Source organism: Lynx rufus, unplaced genomic scaffold (genome assembly GCF_022079265.1).
Source record: "Lynx rufus isolate CCGP_SWC_20201006 ecotype Redwood Valley unplaced genomic scaffold, mLynRuf1.p SCAF_3, whole genome shotgun sequence".
NCBI classification, from domain to species: Eukaryota; Metazoa; Chordata; class Mammalia; order Carnivora; family Felidae; genus Lynx; species Lynx rufus.
The window spans coordinates 186,582,497-186,609,046 of record NW_025814845.1 but is presented as its reverse complement, the minus strand read 5'-3'; the positions used below and the strand labels follow the sequence as shown (position 1 = coordinate 186,609,046).

General features: G+C 40.7%; 1 protein-coding gene across 3 annotated transcripts in view; it reads left to right on the top strand.

Moving 5' to 3' along the window:
- The window catches only part of SNX25 (sorting nexin 25), a 131,318-nt gene that overhangs the window by 37,646 nt on the left and 67,122 nt on the right, over positions 1 to 26,550 (top strand). For 2 of the 3 annotated variants that reach the window (XM_047091817.1, XM_047091818.1), the window contains exons 3-5: positions 2,612 to 2,828; positions 9,672 to 9,844; positions 10,973 to 11,159. In XM_047091817.1, the coding sequence (XP_046947773.1) occupies positions 2,612 to 2,828; positions 9,672 to 9,844; positions 10,973 to 11,159 (577 nt within the window). Of the gene's footprint in view, positions 1 to 2,611; positions 2,829 to 9,671; positions 9,845 to 10,972; positions 11,160 to 18,097; positions 18,206 to 26,550 lie in introns of all 3 variants that reach the window. The other variant, XM_047091819.1, reaches the window with a different exon arrangement.

Below are 26,550 nucleotides of genomic sequence, written 5' to 3'. Positions count from 1 at the left end.
GGATTTGCGTTTATTTTGCCTTATCTTTTGTGTCCAGTGGATATGTATCTATTCTACCTTCCATACTGGGAGTTTATAATACTAGAATTAAATACTTATTTAATGAAAAATGAACGATTGAGGTAGTGTCTTTTTTTTTTTTTCTTTTCGATGCCTCCCCCATTAGTCTTTGGCAAGTAATGGTTCTCAGCTGTAAGGCTTAGCTATCTTAAGCATCTTATCACTGAGGCCAGTGGAATCACTAGGAGAATTTAGCTAAACCTTTGTACCTATGTGTCTGTGAACAAAATTCTTGGTGCTCTATGCATGTTTTTGACCTATGAGATTTAAGATGCTATTTTGTAAATTATTATAAATCTATAATGCAGACATTCTGGAAATGTGGAAAAGCATTGGATACACTTTCACAGTTGATATTCTGAGAAAAAAGCTGTCACAGAATATTAAAACAAGAATGGTATTTTCTTTGACTTGCGGGCTGTTGCCTATATATGGAATCCTCACACAGGATGAATACTGATCCTGAGCTGGGGGTTCCATTTGTGAGTCAGTTTTCTAGGAAATATGACCCCCAACTTCCCCCACTAAGCACATTTAAAATTGGTGTGTAGTGGCCAAGATGAGTAAAATGAGCAACAAATCCTGGAATGCACAGGTATTTGAGAATTATAGGTTAGCCTTTTGTAGGCCAGCTGTGAAGTAAATCAGGATCCCAAGTTACATTTTGCTCCATAGGATTCCTGGGGACAAAGCAAAGCAAGAGGGTGAACTATTATCTGAGATGACGTATGGTCATATCAAAACTAGGCCAAATCAAGTGGTATTTGAAGAAGGAAAGAAAAAAAAACCTTGAGAAATAAGCAGTGCTTAAAATATAGTACAGGTGTCCTTGAGCTGGAACATGAGTATGTGTTTTTCTCTTGGGGGAATTGCCACTTAAGCCCAGTACCATTTTTATTTTTCAGTCTTTATCTTCCTTCTCTATGGACTTGAGCTGCCCTGAGCAGTACAGTGACTTCTGTACAGAAGTGGTAATGGAGTATGTGGCTAGTCCAAATTAAGATGTGCTAGAAGTATTAAAATATATACCAGATTGTGAAGACTTAGTATGGAAAAGAATTTCATCAATATATAGTATTGAATATGTATTGATATCCTAATATTTTAGATATATTAGATGAAATATATTATTGAAATTTAACTGTTTCTTCCCCCCCCTTTTTTTTTTTTACTAATTTTTAAAAAATGTTTATTACTGAGAGACAGAGACAGAGCATGAGCATGGGAGGGACAGAGACAGGGAGAGACACAGAATCCAAAGAAGGTTCCGGGCTCTGAGCTGTCAGCACAGAGCCTAACGCGGGGCTCGAACTCACAAACCGAGAGATCATGACCTGAGCCGAAGTCAGACACTTAACATACTGAAACAGCCAGGCGCTCCTCTTTTTCCCTTTTTAATGTGGCTACTAGGCACTTAAAATTACATATGTGACTCTCCTTTTTCTGTTGGATAGCACTGGTCTAGAGCTCAGGTTTTTTATTCCTAAGGCATAAAATTGGTACAGAATTAAGAAAAGAGAGACTAGAAATCTTCCAAAGAAAGTGGTCAGCTACAGATGCTGAGCCTGGCGTGATACCTGATGTAGGGGATTCTTCCTGCGTTAGTTGGGGTCTCACTAAGAGACAGAAACCACGTAGTACGTGAACAAGAAAGTTTAATATAAAGTTTTATTAACTTATAAAGGGACTTAGCTACTGAGAGATAAAGAGAACTCCAAAGAATACAAGAAGAGCAGATAATGGGAGCAATCACTACCCCTAGGGCCAAGCAGAGCACGTTAAGGAGGGACACATTGGAAGAGGGTTCTTTCTTCACCCTGGAGCTGAGATCCGGGCTTGACTGGAGAGGGCACAGCCGTGGCTGTGGTGGAGCAGTTTGGGGAGACACCACAGGTGACAGGAAGCCACCCCCAGGGTGCTAGCACAATTCTCTGGGAAGCTGCCCTCTGAGTGCCATTGGAATCTGCTGGGGGTGGGGTGGGGTGAGTGCCATCTGGTGTCCCACATGCTGCTGCGTGCAGCACGCTGCAGGGGCAATCAGAGAGGAATACACGGGAACCAGGAGAAGAAGCCCCTTCCTCCTCCATAGTCACTCCAGCATCCTCTCCCAATAAATCTTGACATGATCTGGGTTGGCAAAGAAGAAATGTTTACGGGGTCCATCTCCATTATCCTAAAGCAGGGCAAAAAAGGGTGCATTTGGAGCAGAGAGGCAATAAACTGATGACTGGCACGCTCCATAAGTGTGTTGCCACTGTGTAAGATGCTCTGTTGTTTGGACAAGTTTAGATAGTTTGGCTCCAAGGTAGAATATTTAAAAATTGGGCCATCTATGAATTTTGAGGACAGATGGTCACCACAATCCTAGAATTTTAGTTCGATGAGAATCTCTTTTATTTTGAAATATTTTAGGAAAGATTATGCCTTCTCTTGTTTTGTTATCTACTCTCTTTATATTTTAAACAGTGAATGTTAAAGAGTAGCTTCCAGTAGAAATGCTGTCTTGGTATTTCATTAAAGTTTTACTCCTTGCTCTGTTTATTCCTGGTAGTGTTTGACTACAGTTACAGAGATTACATTCTGTCCTGGTATGGAAATCTCAGCAGAGACGAGGGGCAGCTTTACCATCTGCTCTTGGAAGACTTTTGGGAGATTGCCAGGCAACTGCGCCACAGACTGAGCCACGTGGATGTGGTTAAAGTCGTCTGCAATGATGTTGTAAGAACTTTACTCGCTCATTTCTGTGACCTGAAAGCTGCAAATGCCAGGTAACTGTTTGAATATGAACAACCTCCCCCACTTTTTTTCCACATTAAAATATTTTTCTTTTGTAGAAAGGGGTCAAAGTCAAGATAAAACTCTAGAATTTTCTGCCTTCTTGTTGGCACTTGGCTTGAAATGTACATATGTTGAGGGGTAATAATTATAGTGTGCTGATAGAGTAGTTTTTTTTTTTTTTTTGTATTAGGAGTACCTATACTGTGAAAAGTGTCTGTGAATTTACAATTTTTGGAAAAGTTTAGAATTCATGTTTCTTTTTGTGAGTCCTGTGTTAAGAGCTCTGTCTCATCATAGTATCCTGAAAATTGACTATTATTTATTGACTATTTATTATTACTACTACTTTTATTTTGAAATACCAACTTCCTTATTTTAGTTTAATTCCTTTTTTTTTTTTAAATTTTCTTTTTTTTTTTTTTTAATTTACATCCAAGTTACTTAGCATATGGTGCAATAATGATTTCAGGAGTAGAATCCAGTGATTGATCCCCTAAATAAACACCCAGTGCTCATCCCAGCGAGTGTCCTCCTTAATGCCCCTTGCCCAGCCCTCTTTAGGAATCTCCTATGGTTTGTCCCCCTCCCTGTTTTTATATTATTTTTGCTTCCCTTTCCTTATGTTCATCTGTTTTGTATCTTAAATTCCACATATGAGTGAAGTCCTATGATATTTGTCTTTCTCTAATTTCGCTTAGCATAATACCCTCTAGTTCTATTCATGTAGTTGCAAATGGCAAGATTTCACTCTTTTTGATTGCTAATATTCCGTTTTATATATATACCACATCTTCATTATCCATTCATCAGTTGATGGACATTTGCGTTCTTTCCATACATTAGCTATTGTAAATAGTGCTGCTATGAACATTGGAGTGCATGTGCCCCTTTGAAACAGCACTCTTGGATCCTTTGGATAAATACCTAGTAGTGCAATTGCTGGGTTGTAAGGTAGTTCTATTTTTAATGTTTTGAGGAACCTCCACACTGTTTCCTAGAGTGGCTGCACCAGTTTGCATTCCTACCAGCAATGCAAAAGGGTTCCTCTTTCTCCCCATCCTTGCCAATATCTATTGTTTCCTGAGTGGTTAATTTTAGCCATTCTGACCGGCATGAGGTGGTATCTCATTGTGGTTTTGATTTGTATTTCCCTGATGATGAGTGATGTTGAGCATGTTTTCATGTGTCTGTTGGCCATCTGGATGTCTTCTTTGAAAAAGTGTTTGTTCATGTTTTTTGCTCATTTCTTCAGTGGATTTTTTTTTGGGTGTTTGGTTTGGTAAGTTCTTTATAGATTTTGGATACTAACCCTTTATCCATATATCCTTTGCAAATATCTTCTCCCATTCTGTCGGTTACCTTTTAGTTTTAATGTTTGTTTCCTTCACTGTGTAGAAGCTTTTTATCTTGATGAGATCCCAGTAGTTCATTTTTGCTTTTGTTTCCCTTGCCTCTGGAGACATGTTGAGTAAGAAGTTGCTGTGGCCAAGGTCAAAGAAGTTATTGCGTGCTTTCTCCTCTAGGATTTTGATGGCTTCCTGTGTTACATTTAGGTCTTTCACCTGTTTTGACTTTATTTTTGTGTATGTGTAAGAAAGTGGTCCAGGTTCATTCTTCTGCATGTCACTGTCCAGTTTTCCTAACACCATTCCCAGGTGCCCCTGAATGTCCCATTATTGAGTGAGTGCAAGAATGCTGAATTACAGCATTTCTAACTTGCACGTAAAAGTCGTCTTATTTAAAGGAGTGGCCTTCTGCCTGTTTGGATATGGGCTCAGTAGGAGAGGCGCTCCTTACAGTTAATGCGGCCTATTCTCACTGATATTATTCTATCTCTACTTTCAGGGAAGAGGGAGGGTATCTGACAGACACACAGGAGGATGAATAAGCACTGGCATCCTTATTGGGCAGGTGGTAACTGCTGTTCTCTCCTAAGAAGCCCTGCTGTGTGAATTTACCAGCGAGCAACCCTCTTTTGCCCTGTGCTGTTGCTCATTGGGGCCCAGCTGGTAAATGTCGTCCAGCAGCAGCTCTCTGTTGCCGGCTATATTGCCTCTTTCTAGGAACCATTTTCTCTCCCAAAGTCTACCTGGCACAGGTTTATGAGATCAACATTTACAGAGCCATCTCATGCCTATTACTTTCCAGCTTGCTGCCCTCAGTGTGTTGCAGTTTTTAAAAACCCGTGACCCATAGTAGGAAATACATTTTCTAATGTGACCTAATTTCATAAAACAGTACCTTTGTTACCTGTGATAACTGATACCTTTTTGTTAACTTTCTTTTTTTTTTTAAATGGTGTTGGGGACGAACTAAATTTTATTTTATTCCTTGTGGCTCACAACCTAGGTTTGAAAAAATTATTGTAGAGCAGCGGTTCTCAGATTTTTTTGGTCTCAGGTCCCCTCTATACTCTTAAAAGTTACTGAAAACCTAAAAGCACTTTATGTGGGCCCTATCTCACGGGGAACTGGAGCCAGGTTGTACTGGGTTTGCAAGAGCTGACTGTGCACGTCTCTTCCCTACTTTTAGATCAATGGCATCACCTTGTTAGCTTGTAATTGGCCATGGTGGGAGTATTTACACAGTGCAGTGGGCCAGTACTACAAATCAGAGTGTTTTCCCCCTTGGGGAGCCACTTGTTAAACCTAATACCACCTCCCCTCTCGTTAGACTACCAATATTTACCGTATCAGATATTAAGAGTAAGAAATTTTTAAAGTGCATGAATACACAATACACTTCCCATTAGCCAGTAGAGTGATGTCAGCCCACATCAGGTAGCCTCTAGAAGCTCCCCGATGCCTCTGAGAACAGGAGTGAAAAAGACAAGTGACATTTTGTACTGCACATAGGGGTCCCCAGACCACCCTTGGCAAACTGCTGTTGCTAGAGAAAGCAGCTTCCAGTAAGGGCGTATGGGAACAAATAGGGAAAATGAGAGAATGAGGACTCTTGGCTTATATCCCTGGCGTCTCAAAAGCTTCAGCCTCTCCTTTTGAGTGTTTAGCAACCCCTTAGAGCTTCTGCTGGTTTGCTGTGGTATCTGTTGTATAAAGTGCTCCTTTGTTCTGCCTGGCAGATACTGTCCAAGACTTGTTTGAACTCTGCAGAAGCTCATTTTAAAGTATTTACATTATGGTCCAGTAGAAGACAGTACTTTAAATCCATGGTTTATTCCAGTTGGAAGACTGATAGATTTAAGTTTGGGAGAAGAGCAAGTGGTTGGAGAAATTTAGTATTTTTATGATTATCTAATTTGAACATGAACACATATTTTTCATGGAGACGTTTGCCAGCTTCTGAAATTACTGCTTTTGTGACTATTATATTATGTTTATATACATATGTATGTATATGTATATATATATACACATACATATATATATATATTCTACCCAATATATTTTGTGACTAATATATTTTGTGACTAAGATATTATGGGTAGAGCATTGCAATAATAGAAACAGAGAATTGATTCCATTTTAGAAACGCCTTCTCCCTGGGCTTCTAGTTTTCTTATACCAGATTTATTTTGCTGAGATCTGGGCTGTGCCCAGAAGCTCTAGTTGATGATTTTTATTACAGAAAAAAAAAATCCACTCTATCCTAGTATTATAGATATTTGAAAAAGTGCCAGTAGGTTACGGGTGTTTTTCATGTAGATGATTGTGCCCTGGAAGTGAACCGCAGAGAACTCCTGTCTGATTGTGCATTATCTTCTACAAATCACTCAGTGAGACTTGCAGACATTGTGTCCAGGTTTGATGGCTGTGTCTACACTTGCTTGCTCCAGGTAAACAGTGCCCTCATCCTAGAAATCTCTATTGGTGTGCAGATATCTGTTGGCTGTAAAATGATTTTGGCAGCCTGGGAAGCACCCAATTGAATTGGCCACTGTCAGACAAGAGAATAATAAATTGCATTAATAAAAACAACACAATACACTGGTTGACTGTTAGGGAATTGTGTGGAGGCAGCTTTCCAGTCAGCTCATATTTATTTCCAGGCCGACATTCTGTTGCTTTGTAAACCCAGATCACATTTAATTCTTGCCTCTGCTGCTTCTTCCTTTGTCCCATCTGTCTGGTTCCAGCATGTTTCAGAAAAATCTAAAACTGATTTTTCGTATGCTGTTTAATCAATAGCATCTTTAATTTCATATTCTTCTTACAATGTCTTTGTGTTTTGTTTACTAGTCAAGCACAGGCATGCTGTCTAAGGGGGAAAATAATTTTTATTAATGTATTCTGTCTTTATCTCTGAAATTCCCCCCCCCCCCCCGCCCTTTCATCTTTGCAGTCATTGATTATAGAGCAGTATAAAGAGTCTGGACTTGAGAGTCAGGCAGAATAAGGGAGTTATTTCTACTATTTATTACCTCTGGCTTTAGACTATTCACGTAACCACTCAGATCCTCAGTATTCTCATCTGTGAAATGGTGATGATGGTATCTGCTTCTTGGTGTAGGTGGGAAGATTAAGTAATGTACATAGGAAACTTATAAAAAGCTAATGTTTGCTCACTCAAGGAATGAGAACCCACATGTAAGTAGTAGGGATTGCAGTAAACAAATGATTGATCCGCACCGGCACAGGAGGATGCTGCCTGGATGAAGAAGGCTCATGGTCACCTCCTGACCCAGAAGTAGCCAGGTGCTTCGAGACTTTTTCTTGGGTTCTCAAGCAGTACCTGATGTCCACTGACTAGAGGGCATGGTGGGAATATCCTGCTTAGAGTGAACAGAGGGATTCCAGGGAAGCATTTGCCTCTCCTTTTTCCATAGATGGAGCTTGTTTGACTAGCTGTCTTGCCTTTGGCTCACTCAGAAAGTTTTCCGTAACTCAGTTTTAGGAGGGAGATGAATTTGTAGAAGTCTGAGGACCAGGCTCTTTTTTATGATCTACCTTCCATTGGAACAGAGAGGGAATTGTATACGCTTTGAGAGGGATTTTGGTATTATAGTAAGAAGCCTCTCTTGTTAGTTTTTTTTTGGGGGCCAGCTTTTCCCAATAATCATTAACCAAATACATACTTTAAAGTTTTACCCTTAAATGTGCTTGACATGACAAAACTAGCATCTAGATCTTACTATATTAAAATAACATTAGCTGGCAGCATAGAGTTTAAAATAATTGAGGATGCCATTTTAATTATATTATTTTTATTTTTTAAGGTAAACTCTACCGCCAATGGCTCAAACTCATGACCCCAAAATCAAGACTCCCATGTTCTACCAACTGAGCCAGCCAGGCACCCTTGAAGATGCCATTTTTAAAAAGTAAACATCTATCAGTACATATGCAAAGGCTTATTCTTAAAATCTGTTTATTTTGTTGGCTTTGCATATTTGTATTGAACCTCTTGCTTGTTGTAGAAGACAAAGAGGAAATCTTTCTTTTTTAGAGTACTTACTCTAGAAACTAGTCTCCATTCTCTAGTGGAAAAAGAAAGCGCAGTGAACTCCCAGGAGGTCTAGTGGTAAAGGCGCCAATATGCATGTGTTTCATTTCCTATGTAGTACCCAGTGCCCAGTATGATTGCTCCCCCTCTGTAGTGTCCCCCACCTCACCCCCAGGATTGACCACTAGTTACTGTAAGAAGTCCCTAAATTTTATGTCTTATCTGGTCTATGTCTATGATATTAGAAAATTAGCTTCCCAGTCTTTCTTGGTCACTACTGCTATCAAGATACTATGGGAAAAGGAGGCATAGAAAGTTCTACTTTCTACTCCTCTTCACTCAGATCCTCCAAATTAACGGTGCTAGGGTAAGAATAGGTCAGTACCCATAGGGAAGCCTTTGACCACGGTCGCAAGACTGTTTAGAAAATACTTGGGATGAGTGCCTGAGTGGCTCAGTCAGTTGAGTGTCTGACTCTTGATTGTGGCTCAGGTCATGATCCCAGGGTTGTGGGATCAAGCCCTGTGTTGGGCTCTGTGCTGAGTGTGGAGCCTGCTTAAGATTCTCAATCTCTCTCTCTCTCTCTCTCTCTCTCTCTCTCTCTCTCTCTTTCTCTCTCTCCCTCTCTCACTCTGTTCCAACCCCTCCCTCCCTGCCTCCCTCTCAAGTAAAATTAAAGAAAATACTTGGGAACCTCACAGAAGGCAATTTGCCACCAATTATGTAGCATCAAGTCATGGACCCTTTCCTCAGCAGGAAAACCCACAGAACTTTTTTTTTTTTTTTTACATTTATTTATTTATTTTTGAGAGACAGAGACAGAGCACAAGTGGGGGAGGTGTAGAGAGAGAATGAGACAGAATCTGAAGCAGGCTCCAGGCTCTGAGCTGTCAGCACAGAGCCCGACGCGGGGCTCGAACCCACAAACCAAGAGATCATGACCTGAGCCAAAGCCGGATGCTCAACCGACTGAGCCACCCAGGCGCCCCAAAACCCACAGAACTTTTATCTCATGATTACCTAGTCAGGAAGGCTGCCCGCTGGCTAGTGGCCCTGGTTTATGCTTTCTTAGTTTTCTTTTTTTTCTTTTTGTTGTTTTCTTTTTGTTTTTTTTTTTTTAATGACGCTGTAGGATCACATTTAAGAAGACATCTAGGAGACTTAAAAATAATCCAATTAAAGAAATACTCCTACTTTCCTGGATTGTTGCTATGATTTGGGAGTCGTGTATAATTGTTGATGCTTCTTAAGGTTTTAAATCCCAACAGCCCATGCATTTGCATTGTGATTGGGAAAATTATTGGCTATTGATATTTCTGAGGAGTGGACACATTATTAAAACCAGATATTTTATATTTAATGAGACATAATCAAATTGTTTCCAGAGATTTCTTTCCTTCCTCTTCCCTCTCTTTGTTAATTTTTTTTAGACATGAAGAACAACCAAGGCCTTTTGTGCTGCATGTGTCCCTGAGGAACTCGTATGATGAAGTGAGGTTCCTACAAATGTGTTCTCGGGTTCTGGTGTTTTGTCTCCTCCCCTCGAAGGATGTCCAGTCTCTCAGCTTACGTATAATGCTTGCAGAAATTCTCACAACAAAAGGTACTTTTATAAATAATTCATATCACTAATGGGATGATCATGTAAACAAACGCACTACATACTAATGTGATAACCCTTTGTATACACGTATGCAGACCTTGTATATTGTGGGACAATATGCAAACTAAAATATTTTCAAATTTTCAAAGTTTAAGTGGCACTCAAAGAGGGCATTTTTTGGCCATCCGTGATAATCAAGTCTTTTATGTAACATGTTGCCAAATGCATAGTCCATTCTGTTGTTTATTTTGATACAGGATAATCTGTCCTTATGCCCTTCACAGGGAAACATCCATTTGGGATAGCTTTTGAGTTATCCAGGTCAGTCATACATACAGCAATGAAAGAATATCTATACTCCAGGGTGCGTTTACTTAAAACACTTTTAAGATAGAAGATTCATTGATAATGCCTATATATGATTTTGTGAACTTACAATGAATAAAAAAAGGAAGGGTACCACAATATAATGAGTTACTACAGAAAGTATATTGAGGGAGATGCTTGGCCAGAATAAGAAAAGTGGAAGAAAATGCGACCTAAGAGAAATTTCTCTTATCTCAAAATCTCAAATAGCACTGCCTTTGATATGCATTGATGGAGTATCTCATTTATGATCTGTGGCTGTTAGTGGATCCCAACCACAGAGAAAAGGGAACTTTTTAACTGCAAGTTGGTAGGATGGACTGGGGGTAGTATCATTGGCTTTTTAACGGCCTCTTCCCAGAGGTCTGCTTTCACCAGCTGGGAGCATGTTCACTTTTCTCTTTTGGCAGAAGCACATAATGAGACTTATAAAAGAAATAAAAGGAAAAAAGATCTGCGTACTTAATTTTGATATCTCTGTTAGGAACTTGGGTTCCAAGTGACTTTCTTTCATTTTTCCTTTAAAGTTAACCCTTTTGTTAAGACAACCACTTGCTTGTAGCCCTAGCTGGTAGCATATCCAAGGGGAAGGGCGGCTGTCTGTACACGCACACGTGTTTTTGAATATCTGAGTTGTTCATATGTTCCCCACTTGGGTAGTTTAAAAACGTTTCCTGACTGTTGTTTCAGTTCTGTAAAGGAAAAACGATTCCTCCAAAGGACACTGCCGTTTTCAGTGGTGCTTTCTTCTCCTTCCCGCAGTCTTGAAGCCGGTAGTGGAGTTACTTAGTAATCCAGATTACATCAACCAGATGCTGCTTGCCCAGCTGGAGCGCAGAGAACAGATGAATGAACATCACAAGAGAGCCTACACCTATGCTCCTTCTTATGAAGAGTTCATCAAGCTTATTAATGGCAACTCTGATGTTGAATTCTTGAAGCAACTAAGGTATTTGGCCTTTAATTATAGCCAAGTTATAATAGCTACTAATTATCATCCTCTGTTGTGTTAGGTTAAAAAGAAATGTGGTTGTCAGGGAGGCAGAAATAAAGGAAGCCCGTAAATCTCACGATTCAGTGACCACTAAATTTATCCAGCTTCTCCTTTAGCAGAGGAAGTTTTTTTGTTTTTGTTTTTTAAAGGATCATGTTTTTCAAGTAATTAGGTTATAATAGATTGAAAGCTGTTTCGTTGTAGGAGGACCTGCTTAGCCGGATAAGCAGATGCTTACCTTAGAGAAGCATTGGGAGGAGATGATGTGTTTTTAAAATTACATAGTAGAACATTGTGTTGATTTTCATTTTTCTTAGAAAATGCAGGCCCAGGTTTGGGAATCAAGGGTTCTTGACTAATGGTTTTGAAAAAATACGATTCAAATGTACCCCAGGAGTCTCTTTTATAAGGGAGTTCAGTCTTCCTTACCATATTTGAGATACCTTAGGGGTGACTGTGTTTTTGTGTATTTATTTTTTATTTCTTTGGTATGTGCATATACAGTATGATTATATCGTAGTGTATAGTTTGTGGATTTTCTAGGCTTCTGTAGTTCCTCCTCTATTTTAGTGTCCCCAAACAGTAATACATGGGGAAGAAAGGCAACTCTGATATGTCAGTTTTGCTTCTGGTAAGTAATTTCCTTTTTGATCATTGTGACTCTTGCGCTGATAGAGACCCCAAGGCCCTATATCCCAGATTTGTTTCCTGAGGTTTACAGGTTATACCCACTCAAAGGTCATCCTGTCCATGGCTTTCTTTGACTCCTTTTAAAGTGTCATTCCATAGAATGTGAAAGAGCACACAGTGACAGGACATCCTTGTTGCCTCCTCTTCCCCTTAAAATTGCCAACCCACAAGTGTGCGCGTGCGTGCACACACTCCCCCCTCAAGTGCTGGAGATGCCATTCAAGCCTGTACTCCAGTATTCCTCTGTCTGGTGCTCTTACACCTATTGTTCAGATGTACTGCCTGTGGTGTCACAAAGGTATCATGATGACTAACATCTGTGAAATGGGAGTTTTTTCTTAGGACATTGTTTGTGAGCAGATAGTACTTCATGTTGCTAAATTGTGGAGGTATGGCATTCCTAAGTACTTTTTCCCTGTCAAGCAGTCTTTCCACAATATAGTCAGATGTGGACCATTTGGTAACTCCCAAGGGAGTTTAAGATAACGATCTAGAACCAATGGTGGCAGGTACTTACCTGAATCAGTATTCGTTCTACTTCTAGACTTATGAATGAGTGTTCCGTTTTGTGTACCAAACAAAAAAGTCCCAGCACTGCACACATGTTGACCTAGATAACCATGTAACAAAAAGGTACCAAAAGACTTTTTAAAATCAGAAGTAATTATTTTGGACGGTCAACCATTGGTACTCTAGCCCAGTTCTGTATTATAAGATGAATGGATCTTGATTAAAATTAATAGTCTACCATTTTCAAAATGTACTAATCAAAGACTCAGAACTATTTGAAATGCCATAGATATCGTAATGTTGGCAGTTCATTATCTAGTAGGTAAAGAAGTAACTCAGCAAAAATTGACCTTTAAAAAAATAAAAGCCCCAGGATGATGAGACAGCTTGCTTTTGCCACAGTAGGAACATTTTGGACTGCCTTCACCTGAGCGGCTAAAGATTACACTAGAAATCCTGATTTGACATTTTCCCTTTATAATGATGAAACGAAAATGGCATGAGTGCTTCACTCTTTCCGTAAGACCACTTTCTCCTGATGTCATAAATAGGGCAGTACTAAAGGCTAACACACTGGTTGTGTTGAGAGGCAGGCCCTCTGTTGATCACTGAGAGGCTTAAGGGGCAGTAGAAATGCTGAACTGAACAGTGTTTTTATTTTTTGCTTAAACCTTGAGATGCAGTTTACAACCCATTAAATTCACCATTTTAAAGTGTGTGATTCAGTGGTTTTTAGTGTATTCAGACTGTGCAACCATTACCTCCAATTCCAGAATGTTTTCATCATTCTAAAAAGAAACGCTGTACCCATTAGCAGTCACTGCCCGTTGCTCCTGCCCCCAGCCCTTGGCAGCCCCCAATTTACTTTCTGCCTCTGTGGACATTTCATATAAATGGAATCATGCAACATGTGGCCTCTTGTGCGTGGCTTCTTCTGTTCAGCATGGTATTTTCAAGGGTCATCCATGTTGTGGTATGTATCAATACTTCATTTCTTTCGTTGGCTGAGTAATATTCCATTGTGTGAATATACCACATTTTGTTTATTCATCTGTCAGTTGATGGACCGTTTGGGCTGTTTGCATTTTAAAGAATGCCTTTTTGAGGTACCGTTGAGCATCTGCAGAAGCAGTATCAGTGACTTGATAGAGTAAAATAAAATGTTGTGGATTCTTAACCTCTTCCTACCTCCATCTCTCCCCACTGTATACCTGCCCCCAGCAAGGGGTGATGGAGTACAAGACACCAGGAAGGGGTCTCCTTCTGTGCATTACTCCTATCCCATATATATTCCTCTGCTCTTTTGTGCCCTCCGCAGCAGTCCACTTCACTGCTGGGGTCTGTTGCCCACAAAGTTCAGAGTCCATTGGGAGGACCCTTGGAGGTACTTTGGTGATTAGATAATCAAATTCTTAAAGTGCCCATTCTATTAGAAACAAAAAGAATACATTTTCAGATTGAGTTATGTTTATGTAATGACTGAGCACAACTGGAATGACCTGTTTTTCTGCCCTCTGTCTCTTGGTAAACTCAGTTCTTCATGAACATCTTGGGAAATACGTTGATGGCTTACTTTGGAAGGGCTGCAAAATTCTTAGAGTAGACAGCAAAAATTGTGGGATCATGGTAATCCTGAAGCATAGGTAGCCTCCTCAACAAGCTTGGCCCCTGAAGAACCTGGGGGAAGAAATACTGTGAAGGCATTTTTCTCAATGAAAGATATGCACATCCAGAGTTACTTTCTTTCTTGTAAAAATTTTTTTTAACATTTATTTATTTTTGATAGACAAAGTGAGACAGTGCATAATGGGGGAGGGGCAGAGAGAGAAGGGGGACACAGAATCTGAAGCAGGCTCCAGGCTCTGAGCTGTCAGCACAGAGCCCAACCAGGGGCTGGGGCAGGGAGTGGGGGGGGCGCTCAAACTCATGAACTGCAAGATCATGACCTGAGTCGAAGTCGGATGCTTAACCTGAGCCACCCAGGTACCCCCAGAGTTACTTTCTGAATACTCTTATAAATGCTGAATTAACCCTCAGTTTATTCTCACTATTTATTTATTTATTTATTTATTTATTTATTTATTTATTAAGTTTGTTTATTTTTGAGACAGAGAGAGACAGAGCATGAACGGGGGAGGGTCAGAGAGAGAGGGAGACACAGAATCTGAAACAGGTTCCAGGCTCTGAGCGGTCAGCACAGAGCTCGACACGGGGCTCGAACTCACGGACCGCAAGATCATGACCTGAGCCGAAGTCGGACACTTCACTGACTGAGCCACCCAGGTGCCCGTATTCTCACTTTTTAAGAGAGAGGTTTATGGGGGGGTGGGAGGGAGGGGAAAGTGGGTGATGGGCATTGAAGAAGGCACCTGTTGGGATGAGCGCTGGGTGTTGTATGGAAACCAACTTGACAATAAATTTCATATTAAAAAAATTAAATAAAATTCATAATACTAGACTGGAAAAAAAATGTATATTCGAAATGTATACTGAATTATCCTGAGGCATCCTGCCCTGACCTATGACTATGAGACAGTTCCTTGGACTTTGCTGTAAGAGAAAATGCCTGGCAGTTCTGTTTGATATGGCACTGGTATATCTTTTATCCAGGGGGCAGTGTCCCCATTCACTGTATCTGAAGGTAACCTAAAGGCTACCCTGTATTCTCTGCTTCTTGCACAGACTGCACTAGAAAGGCGACCAGGAACAACTCTGCAGTGGCAGAGGTTGATCTTTTTGTTCAAAAAAGGTGACGTTGCACAAATAACCTGGCTACCTGGCTGCTTATTTATCTGATAGAAAAATTGCGCTCTATTCAGGGTTCAGGTCTGCTTACTGTTATTGAGAGTCAACACTGCTTTTTATCGGACTCCTGTCTAAAGCCAGCATCGATGAAGCTTATCAGCTGCCTGACACTAATGGAGCTGCTTTTTTCAATCATAGTCTGAACTATTCTGTTGTTTTTCTTGTACCATTAGAGTCCTCTGCTGCCTGACTTTATTAGCATTTTAGGTTACTGTCTTCACATTGGTCTCAGTAAGATTTTGAGATAGGCTGCCTAAGGCAGGGAACGTATCTTATTTAGACTAAGCAGTTGATGAAGTCATCCGCTTTTATTTCATACATATTTGGGAAATAGATGCATATTTTCTAAAGGAAGCAAAGTCATTAAACTCTGTTGGGTTGAAATTGCATCAAAAACAACCAAACCAAAAAAACTTTGATGGTGATATTTGTAGTTCCGTGGTAGTTTGTTTTTTTCTGAGTCAGCATGAGCTGCTTTTACAGCAAGATTATAGAGCTAGAAATGCTCCCTTCAAGAACACTAAACCAGGTGTTTTTGACCTTGACTATATATTAGAATCACCCAGGCTTTAAAAAAAATTACAGCTGGATATTCCACTGTCCTTTGTAGCTATTTCCTTTTTCTTCTTTTCTGGCATCCAAGATGTTGAAGTGAGGATGTGGTGGCTGGACTGGCACAACATTTTAAAATTTCCAGTGTCTTCTAGTAGAAGCAGTGATCCACTCGGCTAACAAAACAGGAGCCAGGAATTGGAATGTCATGTTGATGGAGGATTTTCAAGGACAACTGACCAGATTTCCCACTGCCCGTCTGGGTGGTGGGATGGTTTTTGGTCTAGTACTCTATGTTGTACAGTTGTGGCAAGGCAGGAGAGTGCTACATCCCATGCATACATTGGACAAATACTGCTTTCCTGGACTGGACATTTGCCAGAGTTCAAGAGATGCCAAGCACATGCTCAAGAAAGGGAAAACTTCTTTGTTTTGAAGCTGCCATTTATTGAATATCTCATATGCATTAAATACAGGGTCAGCTTCTTACCATCTGACCATTGTAACAACCATGTGAATTAAGTATCACTACTCATCATTAGTTGAAGGAGGTAAAGTGACTTGCCTTGGATCACTTAACAAATAAGTAACAGCTGGGATTTGAACCCAGGTCTGTCTGACTTAAAATCCCACATGTAAAGCTGAGTAGCCTACTAGCCAGGTGGGCAAAAGACAGCAGTGACACTCGGCCCCAGCCTTGTGGGATTTCCCACAAGTGTGGAGATAATTCTTTTCTGTCTAGGAGCCTTTTCAGGCACTAGTCCTTGTGCAGAGAACAGTCCCATCAGAAGTGCCATCATTTGTTAGTGAGATGGTGATAGACTGCCAGAGAAACAGGAGTAATGAAGAAAATCAGAGCAGCCTGTGACCGCTGTAATTTCATTTGCTGCCAGGCCAGTCTTCATTAGATTTTTCAGTTCTGGATTTATTTCTGACCCCTTATTTAAAGAGCAACATGGTGAATCTAAAAATAGTAGGGAAGAAATTCTAATAATGAAAGGTTTAAAATTAAAAAGGATAAGTATTATTTAACTTGGAGAAATGAAGGAAACCTTTTATCGAGTGTGGACTGAGATTGATGTGTTTTCTGTTTTACTAGGATAAAGAATAGGTGATGAGCATAATAGATTAATTTTAGAGATCATAACGAACAGTGGAGTGGGTTACTGAGGGAGTTTGCTAAATAGTTTTTCTTCAAATATTAAGGGGATAGATTTTCATCTCTGAATTAGTTTAGGTACATTTGCACGTGAAGATAATACACTAAAAATATTAAAATTCTTAAAATCACATGCTTCTGAGTAGAAGAATTTAAATTGTTTGAATAGTGTTTTGAACAGTGATTCTGAAGATTTATTGTGATTCTTGAGCAGTAAAATTGGATTATGTTACAGAGGAACATGGAAAAAGAAATCAAGCATACCTTCAAACTGCTACACCGTGTCAGAAATCAGTTAAGCAAATATAAACTGCGAAGCAAAGGTTAGTGTGCGTGGACAAGGAGATGAGAAATCACGAAGTGTAAAACAAAGAGGAACTTGGCAGATTTTTATGAAAAGAATAAATGAATATAAATTTAGTTTTAAAAAATGCATTAAAACCCAAGGCTGTTGATGGAAAACGTTCAAAAAGATCTCTCAGTTTTATAAAAAGTAAAAGTACACTGACTGCAGAATATGATTCCTTCTGTTGGTGTCTGAGAAATAGCAGAGGGCAGGGAGGTGGGAGTTAAACTTATCAGAAAATAAAATATCTTCATTTGGGAGGGAAGATGGACAGCGATGGAAAATTTGATACAAGAAAGGGAAATTTTGGTATGAGGAAGTTTCTGATCTCTCTCAAATTAAAGAATTCATGATGCGCTGATAATTGGGGCAACACTGGCACTGTGGGTAAGGTGTATCTGCTTTATGAATGACAGCGAGGACCATGAGTTAGTTTATGTGAAGCATTTAGCCCAGGATCTGCATATTTCTAATTGTTAGGTGCTACTGTTGTTGTTACAGTCATTAGACCAAGGATTGCAAATAGATTTAATTTCATCATGAACACTGATCAATTACTTGTGGCCCACTCGAATGCAGTGTTTTATTTGGGGGTTTGAGGGTGCCTAATAAATAGCAATGTTCCTGTCTCCATCATGAGGTCTGAACCACTCTAGGTCCAAGGAATAAGCCAAACGAAGGCCAAAAAGTGTGCTCTTATTACTGATAGGTGATGGAGAGTGTAGTTTATATATGCTAGTAGTGACTCTCCAAAACTGAGTCTCAAAACCAGACATTCTTTCCCACCTGGCTTTGTCCCTGATTCTCCCTCCTTCCCCCTCTTTCTGGCAGGTGCCGAGTCTACTTGCTGGCTGCCGTTGGAGGCAGAGAACACCTGCTCTTAAGAGGAAGGAGAACAGAAGGGCTGTGCTTCACGTGGCCAGTTCCTCCTCCTCTGTGGTCAGATTGAAGACCTCTTCCCTCTCTAGGGCATAGAAGAGGGGGTGAGGGAGAGGTGGAGGGAGGCCAGGGATGGAGCCTCTTCTACTTAGAACGAAACATCAAGAGGTGATGGTGGGGTGAATGAGTAGTGCTCTTTTCTTTAAAATAAACAAAAGTTGTGGCGCTCGGTCCCTACTCAACAGAAAAGAAATTTATGATTCCCAAGGTACGTTGAAGCAATGGTAGCAAAGAGTGTAGAAGTGGTGTGCTGGTAATTGTTAATAACTGGCTTTTGCTGGGAGGGGTAAGAAACCCTGACGGGGAGCATTTGCTGGTTTCTGTGGTGTGAATCACTAAGCGTGACGTCCTCGGGAAGAGATTTGCAGTCGCACGCCATTTTATACATAGTGTCTCCACCATGCTCATACAATCCATGTAAATAACCTTGAACACAGATTATAGAAAAATGAAATTGTTAGGAAATGATGAGTTTTAAGTACTTTTACCTTTTTAAAAAGTGTAAATTAGGGGCTCCTGGCTGGCTCAGTCAGAAGAGCACATGACTCTTGATCTTGGGGTCATGATTTTGAGCCCCACCTTGGGTGTAGAGATTGCTTGAATAAATAAGTACACTTTCAAAAAAAAATAAAAAGTATAATTTAATTGCCAGTTTGTCTAATTTTAATCATGGTGGACTTTAATTCCTGAAAAGTTAACAGGCAGCTCTCGTGAGCCAACACGAGCCTCGTGAGCGGTCTCCAGCACAGCACTGGGTGGAGGCCACACAAGTTCTGTCTCTGATGACGCTGCAGTAGACAGACTTACAGTTCTTCTAGAGGAAGATGAGGTTAACAACACAAGAAGTCAACCTACAGCAACCAGTCCAGCATCTGAAGTGGACTGTACCCACAAACATGGGCTCGAGTCAGACAGGCCTGGGTCTCACAGACCTGGTCTGCACCTGGCTTTTCTGCTTATAGGCTGCATGGCCCTGAGGAGTCCTGTACACTCTGAGCCTCAGTTTTAACTGTGAAATGGAGGAAATAGTTCCTATTTCCTAAGACTGTTGTGATAATTAAATGAGATAATGCACATAATGCCTCAGCACAGTTCTCAGGACATGCTAGGCTCCCAATAAGACCTAAAGATACAGTGATCAGGAGAAGGCAACAGAATTCTTCAATGGTCACTTCAATAGGGTTAATGCATCAGACGAGGCAACACAGTGTCTTATTTCAGAAAAACTTAAAGTGTATAAGTCAGTAAGTCATTTTCAATACAGAACATAAAATTAGGCAACTTAAGGGGCACCCGGGTGGCTCAGTCATTTGAGTGTCTGCCTCTTGGTTTTGGCTCAGGTCATGATCTCACAGTTTCGTCGGTTCAAGCCCTATATGGGGCTCTACGCAGACAGTGCAGAGCCTACTTGGGATTCTCTCTCTCCCTCTCTCTCTCTCTGTCCCCCCACACCCCACTCATGCTGTCTCCGTCTCTCTCAAAATAAATAAAAACTTAAAAAAAACAAACTAGACAACTTAGGATGATATTCAGTAAACATTCTGAATGAAAATGCTTTATTTAGAAACTGAGAATGGACTGCAGTGGTGGTATACGTGGGTCTATAACTACTTTATGGTGACATTAATAGCTAATATAAAGATACGAGGAACACTAGTAAAAACCAGATACAGGTAGCAGAGAGAAAAATTTTGGCTTTCTTCAGGTTAACTGAAAGACACCAGCTGGTCAGTGGTGACATAGCTTTGCTTGCTTTTTGTAACATGTAATTTCCATAGACTTCGGGGAACTAGGAAATGAATGTATGGTAACCTGTTATTTTAGGACAATTTATACGAGAAGAAGAAAATAGAAGTCACATTGCAAACAGATGACAACTGTTAATAACTTGGCATAGAGATTTCCAGGTTATTTTCTGTACACATAACATGAATCGTGGATGTGTGTTTATGTAAGTTTAGGATACCTCAGGCTGCTGTGGTCCAGAACTTTCTAACTGGTGTGACGCATGTATAGGCATGTGAAGATAAAGGTGTCCTCAGCCCTCCAGGTGTCTGGGTAGGGCCTGGGATGGCTGATTGCCTCGGTGTTCTGTTCAAATCCTATCATTTGCCACGTGTGTCACAAATGGAAGAAGGTTAGGAAGCATGCCTAGTCTTTCCGTGTAATCCGCTGCCTTCTACACACTAGTAAAGTGGAAAGCAGGTTTAAAAGCCCCATTAGTGGAAAGCGCCTCTTACTCCTCTGAGTCCTGACTGAAAACATGTCCCCTGCTTGTGCTCCAGTCCCTGGCATGCCCTGCTCTATACCGTTAAACACACCTAGTGAAAAGAGCTCAGAACCTTGTTATCCTCAGTAGCACTAAGACATAAAAATAAAATTGAGATATTTTTCTTTGTTCGCGATATTGGTGAAGATTAAAAATTTGACACCTGGTGTTGGCAGGGATGTAGAAGAACAAACAACTTCATGTCCTGCTGGTAGGAGTATGAATTCTTGCCTCTCTGTAACACAGTTTTACAATATGAAAAGCAGGTCGCAAAATGTGCATTCTTTTTGATAGTTATTATTCATCATAAGAATTTATCTTCAGGAAATAATCACGAACGTGTGAAAAGATTTCTCTAAGAATGTTTCTTGTAATTTTATTTAAAATAGAGAAAACCTTGAAGAAACTAAAACGCTTGACAATTAGTGTCGGGTTAAAAAAACGTGGACACATCCGTACGATGGGTTGCCACATGACAATGGTGTCATATCAGAGTATTTAATAGGTTTGGAAGATAGTATGAATTGATAAAATGAAAAGGCTCTAAGGCTTTTTATAGCATAAATCTAGTCTCATAAAACAAAAAAAATGTTTGAATAGAAGTCTATAAGTACATACCAGATGTTAATTGTGATTGATGTTGAATGTCGTGCTTTGTGTATTTTCTCATTTTCTTCAATGAATACAGGTTACTTTGGAGAAAGTAAAAATGGGCTCAGACTGAGGAAGTAAAATCTTCCCAGCCATTTATCACGTTGGAATAACAGATACTAAAGCCAGCTACAGAGTTCACAGGGAGCAATATTTTTTTCCAAGTATACACAGTGGCTGTAAAATGTCATGATGATAACCTTCTCTGAATGACTCCCGCTTTCTGACTCACTGAGAAACTTGGCTCTCTCAAGTCTCAGACGTCACCATTTGAAATTATATCTGTAAGAGTGACACTTCCTATTCTTGCCTGGAGGGTTTCAGTCACTTTGACACAGAGAAGCACCCTCATTTGTAACTCAGCTTTACAGCTGCAGATAAGGGTTTACTAGACTAACCATTGCATGTTTGTCATAACTTTGTAGTCTCCAGGGAAAAGGGGCCTTGGGTCTATGTGAAGGTGATGATTTATGTCATTCTGGTTTGAACCTGTCACCATGCTGCTTCATTTCAATTTCATAGACACTCCACGCTTCCCCCAGAATCCCAGAGAACCCGTCTTTTCCTCTGTTTGGGGAGACATCCCATGGTTCTTCTTGCTTATTGAAATGAGTCAGTAAGCCTGATTTTGTTGGGCTTCAGTGACCCTTGGTGGCCTTAAGTTGATGAGGCTGAGACACATAATCATGAAAAAAGTAAGGCTACTCAAAAATTTTTTTATATGTATTTTACAAACATTCACATACTTCATCTCCTTAAATACTGTGTGTCTAAAGAGTCAACCAGTGGCAGTAAGGGTTAATATTTATTGAACTCTCACTCTGGGTCAGGCACTATCCCAAATATTTTAAAGGTGTTATCTCATTTAATCTTCATCAATCTTCTATGAGGAAAAATACTGTTATTTTTCTTTTTACAAATGAGGACTTTTGAGAGAAAGCGTAAGTAATTTCTTCAGGGTGACGCAGTAAGTGTCGGAAGCAGGATTTGAACCCAGGCCACCTAGTGCTGGAGCTTGTGTGCTTAACTACTCTGATACACCAAGCTGGGAAACAGCTTCAGCGTAGCTGCTGAAATCACCATGCCTTTATTTCTTCTCAAATGCTTTAACTGAAGTCCCTCTCAATGAAAACATTATCCCTAGCCTGAGACAGAGTAGCCTGTGGCAACTTGAAAAACTACTTGGCAGTGAGAAAGAATGAAATAGGGCCTTTTGTAGCGACATGGATGGAACTGGAGAGTGTTATGCTAAGTGAAATAAGTCATACAGGAAAGACAGATACCATATGTTTTCACTCACATGTGGATCCTGAGAAACTTAACAGAGGTTCATGGGGGAGGGGAAGGGAGAAAAAAAGTTAGAGAGGGAGGGAGCCAAACCATAAGAGACTCTTAAAAACAGAATAAACTGTGGGTTGATGGGGGGTGGGAGGGAGGGGGAGGGTGGGAGGTGGGTATTGAGGAGGGCACCTGTTGGGATGAGCACTGGGTGTTGTATGGAAACCGATTTGACAATAAATTTCATATTAAAAAAAAAAGGAAAACATTATTTTTGGGCGCCTGAGTGGCTCAGTCAGTTAAGCATCTGACTTCAGCTCCAGGCCATGATCTTGCGGTTTGTGAGTTCAAGTCCCGCATCGGGTGAGCATGAACCCTGTTTCAGGTGAGCCCTGCTTCTCTCTCTCTCTCTCTCTCTCTCTCTCTCTCTCTCTCTGCTCCTTACTCACTTGCACCCTCTCTCTCTCTCTCAAAAAAAAAACCCAAAAACATTATTTTCAGGTTTTAGTTTTTTTAAAAAAACATTTTTATGTATATGGTATTCTAATCTATAATATGTCATTGCTAATTTTAGTATAAAACCTATTTTAAACCATTTACCATATTGTACACCTAAGACTAGGATTTGTTCAGCCTTTGACTCTCATGTGAGTGCCCAAGACAGCTCTTAAGATAATGTGGGTTTTTTTTTTCTTTTTTTTCTTTTTTTGGACAGAACACAGTGGGGGAGAGGGGCAGAGGGAGAGAAAGAGGGAATCTTAAGCAGGCTCCATGCTCAGCGCAGAGCCTGACATGAGGCTCGATCCCACAACCCTGGGATCATGACCTGAGCTGAAATCAAGAATTGGACACTCAACTGACTGAGCCACCTAGGCGCCCCAACTTTTAAAAAATCTATGTATGGTGTGTGTAACGAAATTACAGGAGGAGGCTGATATTTGGGGCTGTGTGTGTAAATAACTTAGAAACCAATTCTAATAGAATCCCAAAGCTGTTGTGAACAATTGACAGTAAAAGGCAATAAATGTATATATTACTAAGGTGGTTATTTTGAGGACGAATTTTGTAGCATTTCAGGTCAGTTTGAGACGGTGGGAAGAATTGAAGAATAAAAACCTGTTCTGAGTCTTCACTACTGTAGCTAAGTGTTCAAAATTAAAGAGAGGTGGCATGTTTGGGTGGTTCAGTTGTCCAAGCTTCCCCCTCCTGATTTTGGCTCAGGTCATGATCTCACGGTGATGAGATAGAGCCTCATGTCAGGTTCTGCACTGACAGTGTGGAGTCTGCTTGTGATTCTCTCTCTCTCTCTTTCTCTCTCTCTCTCTCTCTCTCTCTCTCTCTCCCTGTGCCTCTCCCTCCCCCACCCCCCCCCCCCATAAAAACTAAAGAGAAGTGAGGTCATAACTTGGGCAGGGGATAGCTGTCGTCATGTGACTTTTTCTTTGTCTTTGGGACAAGAGATATTGGAAGTAAGATCTTGCCATAGTTGGGAAAGAGCCAAATCTTATTAGTGGCTTGCTCTTAATATTGGCATTCACAGTATTGTTTTGGAAAAACACATATTATAGCTCTGCATTTCTGATCAAGAGAATGTTCACAAATATCGGTCCTCCAGGTTCTTGAACTAAACTTGGCACCAACAAGGCCGTGTGCTCCTCTGGATGAAGAAAGCCGAGTGAATGCTAACTATCCCTGAAGAGCTGGCTTCCAGACTAGGAAGCCTGTGCCATGAGGGATAGCCAGCATTTGGATATACATTGACCCTTGAAAGACATAGGGTCGGGATGCCAACCCCCCGTGCAGTCAAAAATCTGCATATAACTTTGGGCTGCCCCCAAATTGAATGACTAATATGCTGTTGACTCTGGCAGCCTTACTGGTAGCATGCACACTCAATCAACACGTATGTTGTATGTTCTGAGTATCACATATTGTATTCTTACAATAAGCTAGAGAAAAAATGTTAAGATGATATAAGGAAATGTGGGGCACCTCGGTGGCTCAGTTGGTTGTGTCCAACTTCAACTCAGATCATGATTTCATGGTTTGTGAGTTCAAGCCCCACATTGGGCTCTCCGCTGTCCGCGCAGAGCCTGCTTCAGATCTTCTGTCCTCTGTCTCTGCCCTTCCCCTGCTCGTTCTCTCTCTCTCTCTCTCTCTTTCAAAATAAATAAACAAGCAAAAAAGAAAATATAAGGAAAAGAAAATACATTTGTAGTACTGTACTATTTTGAGAAAACCCTGCCTATAAGCAGACCCACATACTTAAAATGTTGCTCAAAGGTCAACTGTATATAGTGTGTGCTTTTGTTGAGAATGAAAGTCACTCATTTCCCACTTCATCTTTTGGTATCAAGTGAGGGTGAATTTTACAAATTCAGTAATCATCTTCATTTTTAAAAAAAAATTTTTTTTTTAACGTTTATTTATTTTTGAGACAGAGAGAGACAGAGCATGAACGGGGGAGGGGCAGAGAGAGAGGGAGACACAGAATCAGAAGCAGGCTCCAGGCTCTGAGCCATCAGCCCAGAGCCCGACGCGGGGCTCGAACCCACGGGCCGCGAGATCGTGACCTGGCCGAAGTCGGACGCTTAACCGACTGCGCCACCCAGGCGCCCCAATCATCTTCATTTTTTAAAAATGTCTTTATTTTTGAGAGAGAGACTGAGCACGAGGAGGGCGGGGGCAGAGAGAGAGAGGGAACACAGAGCTGGACACGGGGCTCGAACTCTTGAACCACGAGATTATGACCTGAGCTGAAGTTGGGAGGCTTAACTGACTGAGCCACCCAGGCGCCCCTCAATAATCCATCTTCAAATGGCTGTTATGTGTGAGGAGGGTTTGGTGTATATAAAGATGAATTGGTTCTGCATCCTTGGATTTATTCCCCTGCCATCAAGGTGTTAGTAGTCCGGCATAGGAGACCCATGTGGATACAAATCGCTAAATGTGAAGCAGGTATTAAGACTGGAAGTGGAGTGCAAAGTGCTAAAGAGTGCGTAGGAGGCTTATGCTGTAGAGGATAGGAATTGGAGAGCTTCAGAGAGGAATGCTATGAACTGACTGTTTTGGAACAAAGAGGATTTCAGCAGATAATGGAGAGAGGTGGTGTGCAAGAGGGAGAAGAAACAGAGCAAAGGCTGGCAGTCAGGAAAGAGCCGAATATGTTAGGGTGTTATATGTGGTCTGGTTTGGCAGGAAAACGGTATCCACGAGGGATATAGAAGGCAGTGAGGCTGCAAAGATGACCTGGCATTGACCATGCTTTTATCCTTGGAAAGGACTGAGATGAATAAACATGAACCCACACTGAATTTTAGGGTAGCAGGAAATGGTTAAGAACATGAGCTTTGGAATCAGGCAGCACCCCAGGTTATAATTTTGGCTCTAGTACATAAAAACAATGAGACCTTGAATAGATTTCTTAATCCACCTGAACAAATTCTTCCTCTCTAATGTGGGGATAATTACAATACCTATTAGGAGGATTAAATGAGATAAGATATCTAAACAGGTACCTGGTACCTGATGAGAGGAATCTATAAGTGTTAGCTGGTATTACATAATTTTATGGATTCATTTAAGAAATTTAACTCTTCACTCAAATAGCATGTATTTCTTCAGTACCATTGATGACTCATTTGTTCCAGAGCATGAATCACAAGAATATCAAGAGAACAGATTGTTCAGAATATTATTTGTACCTGTTTAGTTTTACAGATGTTAACGCATATTAATTTAGCTTCTTGTCTTAGTTTGGGCTGCTGTAACAAAAATACCACAGGCTGGGTGGCTTAAACAACAGACATTTCTCATAGCTCTGGAGGCTGGGAAGTCCAAGATCGAGGGGCCGGATATTGGGTGTCTGGTGAGGGACGGCTTCCTGATTTATAGAGGGCCTTCTTCTCATTGTAACCTCACAAAATGGGAAGAGCTCTCTGGGGTCTGTTTTAATTATAGGCACACATCTGCTTTATGAGAGCACCACTCACAAGGGCTAATCACCTTCCAAAAGTCCCCGCCTCCAAATACCATCACATTGGGGGGATTAGGCTACAATATATGGATTTTGGAGGAACAAAACATTCAGTCCGTAGTATTCATTAATATTTACTGAGTGCCTGTCCTGTGTTTAGTGCCAAGCTAG